Raw genomic sequence first — 17993 nt, 5'->3', positions numbered from 1 at the left:
CCCGATCGGATTTTGGACTGACGGTGTGTACACATATGAGGCCATACGGCCACTTCAGAGGTGAACTGATGAAAACGGTCCAACGGACCAGTCACATCGCTTTGGTCCGACCGTGTGTACAAGGCCTGACGTGCTTCATTTGTATGGGGCTTAATCTTAGAAGAGGATGTAGAGGAGGATGTGAGCGGTGCTTTTCCTTTTTAATCCAATACTTTGGTTAGAGTCTATTATGCATTTGACAGGCCTGCATTAACCACTTCAGCTCCGGGAAGGTTTTACCCTCTTCCTGACCAGGCCATTTTTTTGCGGTACGGTACTGCTTTGCTTTAAAGTGGATGTAAACCCGAAAAGAACATTTTTAATTAAGACTTCTACCTTGTACAGTATAGGACGTCATGTCATCTGTGCCCAGTCTTGCCACGAAGAGCTAATCCAGCTCTGACCAATCCTCTTATCTTTTTTCAGTTAGAAAAAAAAGCAACACACAGATCAATATGTGCCGGATTCTTCTCCGTGCTGTGAGTGACAGGTAATTTCCTTCTCTCATGTACTAGCATCTCAGAACTAGCACAGCTATGCCCAAATCTCTTCCCGACTACAGCCTGTGTAGCACATGCACAGGAGTCATAGGGGGGCTATGAGCGTGCTCTGCTTCTGCCTAGAATATGCTCTGTGTCCCCTGTGCACGCACTTTTCCTATAAGAAGTGTGAGGTTTGTCCTTGTGCCGCTGCCTGGCCAAGGGGAGTGTAAAGGTGGGCAGCAGTCACGACTCCACCCACCGAGCGCCAGAACAACAAACCCGCCCACTGAATCCAGAGTTTTGCAGGGCTCCAAATAAGGAAGGGGGAGATATTTAAAAGGTAAGGATACATGCAGGCATGAGGCATGTATATCCTTATAGATCTGCACTGTGCCAGTACTTTATAAATGATGAGAGTGGGTTTTTCATCCACTTTATCTGACAATTGCGCTGTCATGCGATGCTGTACCCAAATAAAATTAATGTACTTTTTTTCCCACAAATAGAACTTTCTTTATTTTTTGCACTATAAACAAAAAAAGACTGACAATTTTGGAGAAAAACAATTAAAGCGGACGTGCCATGAAAAAAAAATATTAAAAGCCAGCAGCTACAAATACTGCAGCTGCTGACTTTTAATATTAGGACACTTACCTGTCCTGGAGTCCAGCGCCGTCCGCAGCAGAGGACGAGCGATCGCTCGACACTCTGCTGCTCCCCCCGCCATCCACGGTGAGGGAACCAGGAAGTGAAGCGCTCCAGCTTCACTGCCCGGTTCCCTACGGCGCATGCGCGAGTCATGCTGCGCCTGCCGATTGGCTCCCGCTGTGTACTGGGAGCCGAGTGTTCCCAGCACACAACGGGGGGGGGGGGGGGGCGGGAGGTGACGTAATGCCCGCAGTCTGCCCGAGACTGTTGTGGCTGGAAGTGGGTGCAAATACCTGTCTTTAGACCGGTATCTGCACCCCCCTGAAAGGTGTCAAATGTGACACCGGAGGGGGGGGAGGGTTCCGATCAGCGTGAGTTCCACTTTAGGGTGGAGCTCCGCTTTAAACATATCCAATAAAAAAATAAAAAATAAACAAATTTCTACATCAATTTAGGCCAATATGTATTCTGCTACATATTTTTGGTAAAAAATTATCCTAATAAGTGTATATGTGAATGGTTTTTGCAAAAGTCATCTACAAACTATGGGATAGATTTATGGACTTTTTATTTATTTTTTATTGTTTTTACTAGTAATGGCTGCAAACTGACACTAAGTGGCACTTTTTGGGGACCAGTGACACCACTACAGTGATCAGTGCTAAAACAAAATGCACTGTCACTGTATAAATGACACTGGCAGGGTTTAGTGTGCTCCTATGTAGTGATTTCTAATTGTGGGGGGAATGCTGTGACTGGAGGAAAACAGATCCATGTTTCTGCTTAGCAGAAACACAAGATCTCCATCTTTTTCCCTCACAGAATGGCATCTGTCTTGTTTGCAGAGGCAGACCACCACTCTGCTGCCCTGTCGCTCCTGAGAACGATCGCAGCGGGAGTGCGTGCCCCAGAGCCGATCACAGGAATCATGTACAGGTATGTGATTTTGTGTTTAAGGGCCACCCTGCCTCAGTATATGTACGTGGGGTGGTCCTTAACTGCTAGCGGACCAGCCGCCGCAGTTATACTGCGGCAGGTTGGCTCCGCTGGGTGAACCAACGTAGCTGTACGTCGGTCGCTTTAAGCGGTGTTAGCAGGCACGCGCACGTGGACGCTGCAACGCGGGAGTGCCAATGCTCATGACCAGTGGTCGCAAAGACATGAGAGGCAGAACAGGGATGCGTGTGTGTAAACTGAGAAAAAATTTACTTTAAAAAAAATGGAGATATTTATTATAGCAAAAAGTACAAAATATTGTGTTTTTTTTTTCAAAATGTCACTCTTTTTTTGTTTATAGCGCAAAAAAATAAAAGTCGCAGAGATGATCAAATACCACCAAAAGAAATCTCTATTTGTGGGGAAAAAGGACGTTAATTTTGTTTGGATACAGCGTCGCACGACCGCACAATTGTCAGTTAAAGTGACGCAGTACCGAATCGCAAAAAACGGCCTGGTCATTGGTCAGCCAAATCTTTCAGGGCTGAAGTGGTTAAGCAGTTAAAGCTGATGTTGCTCCCATTTAGCTTTGCTTACACAGTGATTTTGCTTTACTGGTTTTTTTTTTGCATTGTCTATGGCTAAGCTCAAGTCATAAAGACTCACTCTAGACAACAGACGCCTACAATATATTGTGAAAAGAAATAGTCCACAACTCCTTGCCTGCCTCTTTAAAATGTATTGGTTCTCCAGACACGATATCAGACAGCAAATGTAAACATGTTTCAGCCTTGTGGGCCTTGATTTTGAAGAACTCTTTTCATGATTGCCATTGCAGCCAGGGCCGGCCTTTGGGGTGTGCGAGCTGTGCGGCCGCACAGGGCGCCATGAGCAACAGGGGCGCTGTGCGGCCATCACAGCTCGCAGAATGTGAGTCGCAGTCAGTTACTCACATGATCATCACAGGAGTCTGACTCCTACGAGTCACAGCAGCAGCCGCTGCCAGGTACCCCTGCCCTGGGACTGGGTGAAGAGCAACGCATCGGCTGCGGCACCTGAAAAAAAATGGCTGCTGCCGGCCCCGACAGGCACACTGCGCATGCGCCGCCGCTGCTCGGGAAAGCCTGAAAACGCTTGGCTATTCTCGGGCAGACAGCGCATGCGCAGTGGCCTCTAAGCCATTTTTAAATGCAAAGCCGCACCGTCCACCGAAAGGTAAGTCACACTGAGCCCCTGGCCCTGCATGCATCTACTTTTTCAGATAAAAAGAAAAAGTATTTACTTTTTATAGCCAGCCTACACACAGAAGGGGAGGGGGATATAAGGGACCTCTTTGTATATGTTTAGGTGACCAGGGGGCGAGGGGTGAAGATGGGGGGGGCGCCACAGGATTAGCTCGCACAGGGCGCCTGAACACCTAAGGCCGCTCCTGATTGCAGCTGTGCCTTTCCGCACCCAGCAGCTCTGAAAATTCCCTCATCTTACTGGGTAGTAGCACCCCACCTCTGCTTTATTTTATGGACCTACGATATATTGGCTGTATTGGTGAGGTATCTAGTACCACTTCCCCAGAAAAGGATCCAATTACTCAAACAGGCAGTATGACGGATTGTATATATTTCTTTATGTCTGATGCAACCAGTCGCTTCCACAAATACCAAGAGAGTTACCTGTTGGTTCATAAAATTGTCTGAATTGGCACTAATTACAGGTTGGAGGAACCTACAGCTGTTTATACCTTATTCTGATTATCTTGTAGAATGCCCTGGGACTCCCCAAAACCTGGAGTACTCTGCTATGCTAATATGGGTGCTGGCTTTAGCAAGCTTCTTCCCACTTCATGTACCTTTTGGCCCCTCATTATAACAAGCAGTCATACCAAGCAACAGTAAAGTGGGTGCACGAGGGCAGAAGAAGTGTTCTGGTCTGGAGTTTCTTTTCTGCAGAATGCCTGCATTTTTCAGTATTTCAAAAGAGGGTCAACTCCTACATGTGGACAACTGGAGGTTCTTGCAGTACAAAGGTTCAATTTAGAAACATTTATTGGCCTACTGGTTTGCCAAGTGCAAGATGTACAGTGGCACCTCGGATTACGAGCATATACTGTTCCAGGAGAATGCTCGTAATCCAAAGTACTCGCATATCAAAGCGCGTTTCCCCATTAAAGTCAATGGAAACGAAAATAATTTGTTCCAGATTGACTTCAATGGGATACAATACAGTATGCAGCCAGAGGCAGGGGGAGGGGGGCCAGAGAGCCTCAGAAATGGGCGAAAAGGCTGGAGGACACTTCGGCTGACCTCGGCAAACATTGGAAAGACGTTCTACCTGAGATTTGCTGAGGTCAGCCGTGCTGTCCTTGGGCCTTTACGTGCATTTCCGAACGGCCCCGATTGCTGTGATCGGCAACGTTCGGCTCTGCTCAGCTCCGGCACCCACCTCAAAGCGGTACTGCAAACCGATTTGGCCTGAATCGTGCTTGTTTTGCGAGACAACACTCGCAAACCGAGTCGCGTTTTTTAAAAATACAGTGCTCGTATTGCAAAACGCTCGTTAACCGCGTTACTCGCAATCCGAGGTTCCACTGTACTCTTAATTTTCTTTCTGTATTGTCCGTCAGTCATGATTTCAAAATGGATGGTTTTTGACTCCATAGCAAAATAAACTATCTATATGGCTTATCATGTGACTGATTAAATCTCAGTTGGCATTTAGGCTGGCTCAAATCAAATTTCAGCCAATCAACTACTGAATAGGGCAACATTTGAGCCATGAGTAGCCCTGCTGGCAAAACCCAGTTTGACAAACTTCTCTTGAGATATTGAAGGAGTAGGGTGAAAATTGACAACTGAACAGTTAGGGCTCTTTCACACGGGCGGACCGTAAGTCCGCTTTTTCATCCATCCGTTTACAGATGAAAAAGGGACATACATTGATCCCTATGAGATTTTGGGTGTCAGCGGATCATCCGCTGACACCTGATCTCATCCGGGTTCACAATCTTCCGATTCTGCAGACGGAGGAAAACCCTATTTTTCCATCCGTCTGCTGATTGGATCAGGTGAACACGGACAAACGGTCTGTGTTCATCCGATCCCCCCATAGGGGAGAGCGGAGATCTCACAGGGCGGTCCCTGCACAGTGTGCGGGGACCGCCCTGTCATCCGCCGACTCAGCAGGGATCAACGGAGCGATCCCTGCTGAGCAAGCGGAGGTTCACGGGGCGGATCATCATGGATCCGTCCCGTGTGAAAGAGCCCTTACTGTTGTAGCCACTGTTTGGGAATTCAAGCAGTCATGGATGTCGTGGCTGCTTGAATACAATATCCATCAGCAGAGATTCCTCCATCCACGATTTCTGGCAGGCATGAAGTAGTCTATTAGATTTCTCTCATTCACCCTGCGGCTTGAACGAGAGAAATCTATGTGTGTATGGCTAGACTAAGTAATGCTGCGTACACGCGGTAGGAATTTCCTATGGAAAAAGTCAGACGGAATTTTTTCATCAGATATACCGACCGTGTTTATGCCCCATCGGACTTCGGAAATTCCAACGGACTTAGAAAGAGAACATGGAAATTACGTTCGTCTGTATGGAATTCCAACGGAGAAAAAAAACACACATGCTCGGAAACAATTCGACACATGCTCGGAAGCATTGAACTTCATTTTTCTAGGCTCATCGTAGTGTTGTACGTCACCGTGTTTTTTGGCGGTCTGAATTTGGTGTGTCCTTGTGTATGCAAGACAGCTTGAGCGGAATTCCGTCGGAAAAATCTGTCAGAGTTTGTCCCAAAAACGGTCGTGTGTAGACGGCTTAAGAATGCTATTTGGAGTAGATATTGGACACTGATGCATTAAATGCTTGTTATATCACTATCTTAACCGTATTGCTTTTTTTTTTAAAGGGTTGTGGTGTCTGTAATGGAAAAAGTGTGATCTCAGGACCTCCTGGTCCTGCAGGGCCACCAGGTCCACCAGGTCTTCCAGGGCCTCCCAGCACACCAGGTCCAAACCTCTCACCCATATACCAGGTTAGTATGCTCCATCACATTTATAGTATTTCTGGGTATTAACTGTAAAATACTGATAATGGACCATTGATTACATATTAAAGGAAGACTAACAGGCTACTTAAAAAGCAAGACATGGTTTTAAAAGAAGACAACATTGACCTTAGTAAATAAATTCAATTCATTTGTTGGCTTGTTTTTAGCTGATCCTCTGGTTTCAATGAAGTTTGAGTCTCTGACTCGGACAAACTATGTTGCTAAAAAAGTCAGAACTCCTCATCTTAATTTTTGCTCCAGCTAATCGACTCAGAAATGAATAATGTCATAGAATTAGCATATCAACAGAAAGTGGCAGGAGAGTAAAGCAGATCCATTTATTGTTCCAACTGAAAGAGAAGCCAACATGCACCCATTTCAGGAGGTTCATAATTCAGTAGGAATAGTATTATTTTGCAACTTTTAATGGAGTTGAAAGCCATTAAGCTGCTCCAGCTGGAGGCTATAGTCCATATTCAGCTACTTCAGAAGAGTAAAGATTGTCACCTCCTTTTATATGTCCCCATTGGGGAGATACTGTACCTACTCACCTCCTGTCCCTGTGAAAGACAAGAAATGAGGGGTGCAGTTGTCACCAGAACAGGATAATAATAACTTGGCTGAGGTTCTATCACTTCCCCTTTCAACTGATAAAGTTGAAAGGGGACTGTGCCCCCTCTGGAGAGACTTACCATCAACACAACAGGGAGTAAAAGCTCCCCAATTGGGACACAGGCTGTAAATAAAAATTTGACAAAGGTTTTATCCCCTCGACACTTTATCAGAAACTAAAACAAGTTTGGAATGGTGGTCTTAAAATGTTGCTTAACCAGCAGTTGAAACACCATCTCCCTGACAACAAAATCAATAGTATTGGCTTATTTTTCATTGTATACCAATATCTGGACTATATACACTTCTCAAAAAAATTAAAGGAACACTTTTGAATCAGAACACCTGGGATATTGATCTGGTCAGTTAAGTAGCAGAGGGGGAGGGGTGTATACAGAGGGGGTTGTTAATCAGTTTCAGCTGCTTTGCTGTTAATTGAAATTAACAACAGGTGCACTAGATGGGCAACAATGAGACAACCTCCAAAACAGGAAAGTTTTTTCAGGTGGAGGTGTCTGACATTTTTTTCCCTACTCATCTTTTCTGACTGTTTTTCACTAGTTATGAATTTGGCTAGGGTCAGTGTTACTACTGGTAGCACGAGGCAATACTTGGACCCAGTGTCATCTTAAGAGCATTATAGGCCCCCGGGCAATACAGTGCACTGGGGCCCTGTCTACACAATCATGCACAAGAATTTACTGACAAAAATCATAAAATTTACTGGCAGAACCACATTTTTTACTGCCACTGCAAAAAAAGTACCTAAAATTACAGTTTTCAGTGCCCAACAATGCAAATGTCAGTATTTAAACTATAAACATATAGCTAGTGCTATTAGAAATGTGTTTAAGTTAAACAAAAGTAAAAAAAAAAAAAAATCTTCATTGACATGAAGGTCAGGTTACTATAACCCAGCCAGCACAGAGTTTCCTCTTACATCAGAGTCTGCAGGATTCCCCCTTACAGTGAAAGGGAACTCTTATGTAAAGGGGAACGCTGCAGATCATGATCTAAGGGGGGAACTCTGATGTGGAGGGGAGCTATGGTGACCAGAGACAACCTTATATCAGAGTCCACTGCTTTCTCTTTCCCACTTACATCAGGGTCCGCAGACTGAGTTCCAACTTGCATTGTAAGGGGGAATCCTGCAGACTCTGATGTGGGGGGTACTCTGGTGACCAGAGACCACCTTCCTTAGATTAAATACACTAAGGTAAGGGGGGTCACTAATATTGGAGGGGGAACCTTTATATCAGTGCCCCCTTACATTTTTGCATTCACTCCCCCCTTACATCAGCAACCCCCCGCACTCGTGGAGGACCGGATCTTCTCTGTGATTTCCGCGAACTGGGCATGGGCAGTTCTAACCCGTCACTCTCCATAATTTTTTACTGGGGTTGCTGGGCAGCCGGTGGGGCCCCCCAGGCAAGCGGGGCCCCCGGGCAACTTCCCAGCGTGCCCAATGGAAAAGATGGCCCTGCTTGGACCCTATAAAGGTTGCACAGGCAGTTCAACTCCTCCAGGATGGCACATCAATACGTGTCATTGCCAGAAGGTTTGCCGTGTCTCCCAGCACAGTCTCAAGAGCATGGAGGAGATTCCAGGAGACAGGCAGTTACTCTAGGAGAGCTGGACAGAGCCGTAGAAGGTCCTTAACTCATCAGCAGGACCAGTATCTGCTCCTTTGTGCAAGGAGGAACAGGATGAGCACTGCCAGAGCCCTACAAAATGACCTCCAGCAGGCCACTGGTGTGAATGTCTCTGACCAAACAATAAAACACAGACTTAATGGGGGTGGCCTGAGGGCCCCGACGTCCTCTAGTGTGCTCTGTGCTCACTATGGAGCTTGATTGGAATTTTCCATTGAACACTAGAATTGGCAGGTGCGCCACTGGTGCCCCATGCTTTTCACAGATGAGAGCAGGTTCACCCTGAGCATATGTGACAGACGTGAAAGGGTCTGGAGAAGCCGCGGAGAACTGAAAGACACCACATTTCCTTTGAGGGTGAAATCTACATATGCAGGACATTGGAACTCCAGTTAATATGTGTGACAGAGAATGAGTGGTGTAAGTCAATAGGAAACAATTAATCAATAAAGACTGAATTTTTTAATGGAAAATTCACATGTGGGATGATTCAGGAAATACACAATGTTATTTTTTACAGGGAACAACCCAACAGAAAATATGGGCCTAACCAGTCATTTGCTCTTTAATAATTACTCCCCTAAATATAGATCGTGTTTTTTTTATATTTACCTGTTCACTTACAATGTATAATTGTGTAACCTTTTCCTTTCTTTAGAATGGTAAATCTGAGCTGTATGGATCTCTGGCCTTTGCGGTGAGTTAAAAGTAACAATAAACCTTCTTCTTGACAGGGAGGTGGCCCTTCCTGCCTCTTGCCCCATTCCAGTAGTGGATAGTTTTAGATACTTAGGGGTGCAAATTTCGCCCAAACTGTCAGAATACTGTCAGCTAAACATATACCCATTGCTGTCCAGATTTCGAGATAAAATTAACACATGGAACAATCTTAAGATGTCCCTGGCAGGCAAAGCAAACTTAATAAAAATGATCTTAATGCCCCAACTGTTGTACTTCTTACATAACTCCCCAGTGGTCATTCACCTGAAGATCTTCAGAGTGGTGAACACCCTATTCAGGAAATTGCTTTGGAACGGGAGGGCCCCCAGGATTAGGCTGGAGCAGCTCCAGCGAGCGAAGGATGATGGAGGGTTGGCGGTCCCCAACCCTTGGGTATATTACATGGCTGCACAGCTGCAGCATCTGGTGGGCTCCATGACTAGGGACCCTGTGGGATCGGCGGCGCGACTGATGCTATTTGCTTCTGGAGCCGAAACCATCCCCCTGGGCCTGGGGGCACAAATGTTCCTGAAATCTAACAAGCTTCACCCGACTTTGACACTGTCTCAAAAGGTTTGGAACAAGGGCAGGCAGCTTCAGGGGGTGAGGGGGTTCACTGAACATAGTCCTATATGGAACAACTCTTCATACTCTGAACTAGCTAAATTGCAGCGGGAACCTAGATGGAAGGAGTGGTACTACTGCGCTACCATATAAAAAAACAAAGTAAGAAAAACCCAGCAAAAAATGTCAAATAATAAAAGCTGCGTATCCAATAGGTGAACAAAACCAAAATGATATGAAATGAATAGGAGATAGCGCTAATATTAACTAGTGCTAAGTGAATACAGTAAATGTGATAGTATTGATCAAAAAACAGTGAATAATGTTACTAGGAAACAACAACACTTATGAACAAATACACTCTATCTAATGAGATATTAAAGTGAGTTCATAATGGGTTAATAGGAATAAACCCATATGCAGCCCTGTAGATGATCAGCTGGCGTCTCCTCCTCACTGCTTCTCATTAGACAGAAAACGACCTTCCCAAAGATCCAGTCAGAAATACTCCAATATGTAGGACAGAGAAAAAAGAGAGGACAAGCCTCATAGTACAATATTGTATGACAAGGACGGTGGACAAGGGACTACACCGACGGTGTATGAACTCACAAATCCGCCGATTAACACAGGCTCCGAATCAAGTTGCCGCTCAGTGTGATGGTCTCCTCACTAGGATCGTAATCCCGTCACATAGGCTCCTTCCCAACGCGTTACGTCACTCGGCACGTGACTTAGTCATGGGTCTCTAAATGACTGTAAGAGACGGCTGAGCTTTTAACAGAGCCGCTGCGTGTCATTCAAACAGGAAGTGAAACCACAAAGAAGGGAGCTGACATCTACATCATTGCTGGCAAAACTCGAGCACTATGCAATGCAAAGCAGATTTATGTGCTCGCTACATGTATAACAATATGCGATACAAAGTTTTTAATACAAAAAGAGAAATTAAAAAGAACTATACTCTGTCAACACAATTTAAACATTTGTTCTATTGCTGACATGGAAGAAACATTAAAAAAGGAACATGCCTACTTTGTGGATTAACACACATCGCCCCCTTCCTGTAGTCAATAGGTACTACATACAGATATACGCAAATAATCCATAAATTCATACATCTTGAAGGGGTATGTGAAAATGCTGCTGCATTATGATAAATCCACATTAAAAAAACCATGGATGTTAGTAAATAAATAATATATAGATAAAATGCATTGTATACTACAATTACAAAAATATACATTTAAAAAAGATTGAATTCCTGTGTATATATATATACACTCCCAGGCCCTCACCATAAGGACGTGGGTTTGGACAAAAAAACCCGCCCATTCAAGATGTAAATTTACAACCAAAGGTGCAAGAAATTTTACAAACATTTCCTAGACCAATCAGATCACTACACAATCAAAATTGTGCATGATAAAAAACATTAAAATGTATTTAAAAAATCTACTCAAACTAAAAATCTGAAATGAAACAATTCAAATCAAATTCTACATTGAGCCCATTGGGCACTAAGGAGCGCATTTCATGTATCCATCTGGATTCGCTTTTGCTAAGTTTGCGAACTTTATGGCTGCCTCTCCAATGAGGGATATATTTCTCAATGGCCCAGAACTTTAAATATTTGGGATCTTTATTATGACACAATGCGAAATGACGCGAAACATTATGATCGGGATACCCCTTCTCAATGTTTTGAACATGTTCTCTTATGCGTTTCCACATTGGTCTTTTAGTACGCCCTATGTATTGGAGTGAGCAAGAACACTGTAGGACATAAACCACGCCTTCTGTTCGGCATGTGATGAGATCTTTGATCTCATATTCTTTTTGGGTCACATTGAACATGAATTTGGAACATTTGTGTCCATTGAGGTTAGTTTTTTTACAAGCGTAACACCACTTGCAAGGGACAAACCCCTTTCCCTGATAGAAAGTTAATTGATTGTGTTTTGTTGGGGGGTCAGGGACATTTTTCGCTACCAAGTCCCGTAGGGTAGGGGCTCTTCTGTATACTATCTTTGGAATGCTTGGCAGTATACCTTGTAACTGTCTGTCAGCTTGTAGTATGGGCCAGTGTGTTCTAAAGATCTTTTCTAACTTTTTGTGCTGAACACTATAGTTAAGAATAATGGGTAATTCCATTCCAACTCCATTATTTTTGATCTTGTCCTGTATGAAAGATTCTCTAGATGTATCATATACTTTTGAGATTTGGGTTTGTATAAAATCTTCATCGTACCCCTTATTCACAAATTTCTTTCCCAGCATATTAGCTTGTTCCAAAAAGACATTGGGGTCCGTACAATTTCTCCGGATTCTTATCATTTGTCCTTTGGGGATGTTGATCAACCAAGGATCATGATGACAGCTATCTGTTGGTATATAGCTGTTTCTTTCTACCGGTTTGAAATATGTTTTTGTGGTTATTTTTAGGGGTTCCAAAGTGATTTCCAAATCCAGAAATTGAGTCGATTTATCACTAATTACGTACGAAAGCTTGATGTTCTTCTGATTCTGGTTCAAATTATCAAGGAATTGTGTAAGGGAGGCCTCATCATCTGGAGTGGTGATGAGGCCTCCCTTACACAATTCCTTGATAATTTGAACCAGAATCAGAAGAACATCAAGCTTTCGTACGTAATTAGTGATAAATCGACTCAATTTCTGGATTTGGAAATCACTTTGGAACCCCTAAAAATAACCACAAAAACATATTTCAAACCGGTAGAAAGAAACAGCTATATACCAACAGATAGCTGTCATCATGATCCTTGGTTGATCAACATCCCCAAAGGACAAATGATAAGAATCTGGAGAAATTGTACGGACCCCAATGTCTTTTTGGAACAAGCTAATATGCTGGGAAAGAAATTTGTGAATAAGGGGTACGATGAAGATTTTATACAAACCCAAATCTCAAAAGTATATGATACATCTAGAGAATCTTTCATACAGGACAAGATCAAAAATAATGGAGTTGGAATGGAATTACCCATTATTCTTAACTATAGTGTTCAGCACAAAAAGTTAGAAAAGATCTTTAGAACACACTGGCCCATACTACAAGCTGACAGACAGTTACAAGGTATACTGCCAAGCATTCCAAAGATAGTATACAGAAGAGCCCCTACCCTACGGGACTTGGTAGCGAAAAATGTCCCTGACCCCCCAACAAAACACAATCAATTAACTTTCTATCAGGGAAAGGGGTTTTTCCCTTGCAAGCGGTGTTACGCTTGTAAAAAAACTAACCTCAATGGACACAAATGTTCCAAATTCATGTCCAACGTGACCCAAAAAGAATATGAGATCAAAGGTAAATTGGATCTTGTCCAAATTGGCCCAGTATATATATGTATATCTGTGTGTATGACTGTGTGTCCCAAGCGTGTCACGATCCTACGGGGTAAAATGACCGCACCAGCCAAGCAGACTCTGGCTGGAAAAAGCGCCCAGAGGCGATTCAGTTTGCATGAGTTGCGCTATACAAGTCAGTCATTCATTCATTCATTCAAAGATCTCATCACATGCCGAACAGAAGGCGTGGTTTATGTCCTACAGTGTTCTTGCTCACTCCAATACATAGGGCGTACTAAAAGACCAATGTGGAAACGCATAAGAGAACATGTTCAAAACATTGAGAAGGGGTATCCCGATCATAATGTTTCGCGTCATTTCACATTGTGTCATAATAAAGATCCCAAATATTTAAAGTTCTGGGCCATTGAGAAATATATCCCTCATTGGAGAGGCAGCCATAAAGTTCGCGAACTTAGCAAAAGCGAATCCAGATGGATACATGAAATGCGCTCCTTAGTGCACAATGGGCTCAATGTAGAATTTGATTTGAATTGTTTCATTTCAGATTTTTAGTTTGAGTAGATTTTTTAAATACATTTTAATGTTTTTTATCATGCACAATTTTGATTGTGTAGTGATCTGATTGGTCTAGGAAAAGTTTGTAAAATTTCTTGCACCTTTGGTTGTAAATTTACATCTTGAATGGGCAGGTTTTTTTGCCCAAACCCACGTCCTTATGGTGAGGGCCTGGGAGTGTATATATATATACACAGGAATTCAATCTTTTTTAAATGTATATTTTTGTAATTGTAGTATACAATGCATTTTATCTATATATTATTTATTTACTAACATCCATGTTTTTTTTAATGTGGATTTATCATAATGCAGCAGCATTTTCACATACCCCTTCAAGATGTATGAATTTATGGATTATTTGCGTATATCTGTATGTAGTACCTATTGACTACAAGAAGGGGGCGATGTGTGTTAATCCACAAAGTAGGCATGTTCCTTTTTTAATGTTTCTTCCATGTCAGCAATAGAACAAATGTTTAAATTGTGTTGACAGAGTATAGTTCTTTTTAATTTCTCTTTTTGTATTAAAAACTTTGTATCGCATATTGTTATACATGTAGCGAGCACATAAATCTGCTTTGCATTGCATAGTGCTCGAGTTTTGCCAGCAATGATGTAGATGTCAGCTCCCTTCTTTGTGGTTTCACTTCCTGTTTGAATGACACGCAGCGGCTCTGTTAAAAGCTCAGCCGTCTCTTACAGTCATTTAGAGACCCATGACTAAGTCACGTGCCGAGTGACGTAACGCGTGGGGGAGGAGCCTATGTGACGGGATTACGATCCTAGTGAGGAGACCATCACACTGAGCGGCAACTTGATTCGGAGCCTGTGTTAATCGGCAGATTTGTGAGTTCATACACCGTCGGTGTAGTCCCTTGTCCACCGTCCTTGTCATACAATATTGTACTATGAGGCTTGTCCTCTCTTTTTTCTCTTTCCTACATATTGGAGTATTTCTGACTGGATCTTTGGGAAGGTCGTTTTCTGTCTAATGAGAAGCAGTGAGGAGGAGACGCCAGCTGATCATCTACAGGGCTGCATATGGGTTTATTCCTATTAACCCATTATGAACTCACTTTAATATCTCATTAGATAGAGTGTATTTGTTCATAAGTGTTGTTGTTTCCTAGTAACATTATTCACTGTTTTTTGATCAATACTATCACATTTACTGTATTCACTTAGCACTAGTTAATATTAGCGCTATCTCCTATTCATTTCAACCTAGATGGAAGGTGTATGGGATAACAATGCTGTCTCAGATATTCCAAATCGGCAGGCTACTGACGTTCAATCAGCTGCAGGCCCGATTTGATCTTCCAGCGTCCATGTGGCTCTCATATCTTCAGCTTGTCCATGCGGTAGCAGCACAGGGGAATGCTGTGGAGTGGACATTGTCACCCGCCCCAGTTTTTCACTTGCTGAGCACAACCTCCGAGACCAAAGGAATTATCTCTCAGTGCTATCAGATGCTACTGTCCAGACACCTGGACGCATACCCATGTGGGGCCCTGTCCGCCTGGCAGAGGGATCTCGGCCAGGTGACGGGAGACCAGTGGGAGGAAGCCCTTCAGTCCCTGACTACATGCTCCCTGAACGTCGCTCAAAAGGTTTCACAGCTCTACATATTATTAAGGGTCCATTACACACCGATGAGGTTGCACAGGATAGGTAGGCGGGCGGACCCGCTGTGCTTCAGATGTCAGCAGCACAAGGGGGACCTGATACATCTCCTGTGGCGTTGTCCAAAATTGCACAGGTATTGGGGTGAGGTGGTGAAGACAATTAACTCGGCTTTTCAGACGAAGGTCCCGGTAGATCCTATTTGCTGCCTGCTGGGGGTGCTGGAGGATGCAATCCCTGAGGAGGCGACCAGGGTGGCTGTCTCTAGGACATTATTCCAGGCTAGAAAATTTATACTAATAGGGTGGAAATCTGTCTCCCCTCCGACCCATTCATCCTGGATTTCCCATGTGGGAAGGGCATTAGTAATGGAAAAATTCATCTACCAACATAGGGGGTGTCCTGGCAGATTTGAGAGGATATGGGGGATGTGGTTGGATACGCCAGGTCTGAGCCCTGCGGAGCTAGTCATGACCAGACTTCTGAGGTGCCTATAGACATGTACATATGTGGGATTGCTGAGGCATGTTGACTGTATTATTGGTGCTGGGAGGGAGGACATGTACAGTGGATTTTGGGGGAGTACTGGTGCTGGTGGGTGGAGTAAGGGACAAGCCTGTATACAAAAGAAATTGCTGTTTTTTCCTTTTTTCCTTTTTTTTTTTTTCTTTTTTTATGTATGATATGTCGTTCAGGTCTTACCATATGTATGTGCAGTGGAGAGATGTTTTATCTGTGTAAAATTGTGAATGTTTCAATAAACACCATTCTGATTTAAAAAAAAAAACTTCTTCTTTAAACAAAAAAAAGTGTCATACTTACCTGCTCTGTGCAATGGTTTTGCACAGAGCAGCCCCGATTCTCCTCTTCTTGTTCGGGCTTTCACATTGGAGTGAAAGAAAAAGCTTTTTCAAGGCACTTTGCAGGCACTATTTTTAGCGTTATAACGCCTGCAAAGCGTCTCAGTGTAAAAGTAGCCTAAAGGCTCGTACACACGATAGGTTAAACCGATGAAAACCGTCTGATGGACCTTTTTCATCGATCCAAACTGATCGTGTGTGGGCGCCATAGGTTATTTAACCTTCAGTTAAAAAAAAGCCAACGTGCTTTAAAATTTAACCGATGGATTGCTAACCGATTGGTCAAAACCGAACGTTAGTATGCAAAACCATCGGTTAAAAAAACGCGCATGCTCAGAATCAAGTCGACACATGATTGGAAGCATTGAACTTCGTTTTTTTCAGCACGTCGTTGTGTTTTGCGTCACCACGTTCTGACACGATCGGTTATTTAACCTATGGTGTGTAGGCGTGACGGACCATCAGTCAGCTTCATCGGTTAACCTAAGACAACTGTCCTTCAGACCGTTTTCATCGGATGGACTGATCATGTGTACGAGGCTTTAGACTTTCTAAATGCTTGGGCGGCACAGTGGCTAAGTAGTTAGCACATATGCCTAGCAGCTCCAGGGTCACCAGTTTGACTCCCAACCATGACAATACATGCCTGGAGTTTGCATGTTCTCCCTGTTCCTGTGTGGGTTTCCTCCCTCATTCTAAAGGTTTGCTGGAAAGTTGGTAAGGTTTCTGTCTAAATTGGCAGTATGTATCAATGTGAGTTGGAGACCTTAAATTGTAAGCTCCTTGAGGGCAGGGACTAATGTGTGTGTGTGCAATTATATATATATATAATATTACCAAAAGTATTGGTACGTTAGCCTTTCCATGCATTTTAATGGTATCCCAGTCTCAAGCCTCGTACACACACGACCGAGTAACTCAACGGGCGAAACACATTGTTTTCCTCGTCAAGTTCCTTGTTAGGCTGTCGAGGAACTCGACAAGGCAAGTTTCTTCATTCCTGTCGAGGAAATAGAGAACTTGCTCTCTTTTTGGCTCGTCGAGTTTCTCGACAGTTTCCTCAACAAAAATGTACACACGACCGGTTTCCTCTGCAAAAAAATATCTCCCAGCAAGTTTCTTGCTGGTTTTTGCAGAGAAACTCGGTCGTGTTTACGAGGCTTCAGTCTGTAGGATTCAATAGTGAGTTGGTCCACCCTTTGTAGCGATAACAACTTCAACTCTTCTGGGAAGGCTGTCCACAAGGTTTAAGAGTGTGTCTATGGGAATGTTTGACCATTCTTACAGAAGTGCGTTTGTGAGGTCAGGCAATGATGTTGGACAAGAAGGCCTGGCTCGCAGTCTAATTCATCCCAAAGGAGTTCTTTCAAGTTGAGGTCAGCACTCTGTGCAGGCCAGTCAAGTTCCCCCACCCCGAACTCGATCATCCATGTATTTATGGACCTTGCTTTGTGCACTGGTCCAAATCATTTGGTGGAGGGGGATTTTGGTGTGGGGTTGTTTTTCAAGGGTTGGGCTTGGCCCCTTAGTTATAGTGAAGGGAACTCTTAAGGCGTCAGCATATGAAACACATTTTGGACAATTTCATGCTCCTAACTTTGTATGAACAGTTTAGGTTGGCCCTTCCTGTTCCAACATGACTGCGCACAAGTGCGCAAAGCAAGGTCCATAAAGACATGGGTGAGCGAGTTTGGGTTGGAGGAACTTGACTAGGCTGCACAGAGTCCTGACCTCAACCCGATAGAACACCTTTGGGTTAAATTAGAGCAGAGAATGTGAGCCAGGCCTTCTCTCCAACATCAGTGCCTGACCTCACAAACGCGCTTCTGGAAGAATGGTCAATGATTCCCATACACACTCCTAAACCTTGTGGACAACCTTCCAAAAAGAGTTGAAGCTGTTATAGCTGCAAAGGGT

General features: G+C 43.7%; 1 protein-coding gene across 2 annotated transcripts in view; it reads left to right on the top strand.

Moving 5' to 3' along the window:
- Positions 1-17993, top strand: part of LOC120919271 (collagen alpha-1(XVIII) chain-like) — an 89236-nt gene that overhangs the window by 41154 nt on the left and 30089 nt on the right. For both annotated transcript variants that reach the window (XM_040331345.1, XM_040331344.1), the window contains exons 11-12: positions 6014-6139; positions 9077-9115. In XM_040331345.1, coding sequence (XP_040187279.1) covers positions 6014-6139; positions 9077-9115 — 165 coding nt within the window. The remainder of the gene's footprint in view (positions 1-6013; positions 6140-9076; positions 9116-17993) is intronic.

The sequence above is a fragment of the Rana temporaria genome, chromosome 12, assembly GCF_905171775.1.
Source record: "Rana temporaria chromosome 12, aRanTem1.1, whole genome shotgun sequence".
In the NCBI taxonomy this organism is placed as follows: Eukaryota; Metazoa; Chordata; class Amphibia; order Anura; family Ranidae; genus Rana; species Rana temporaria.
Note: the sequence above shows the minus strand (reverse complement) of the source record. Positions and strands in the feature narration are given on the sequence as shown.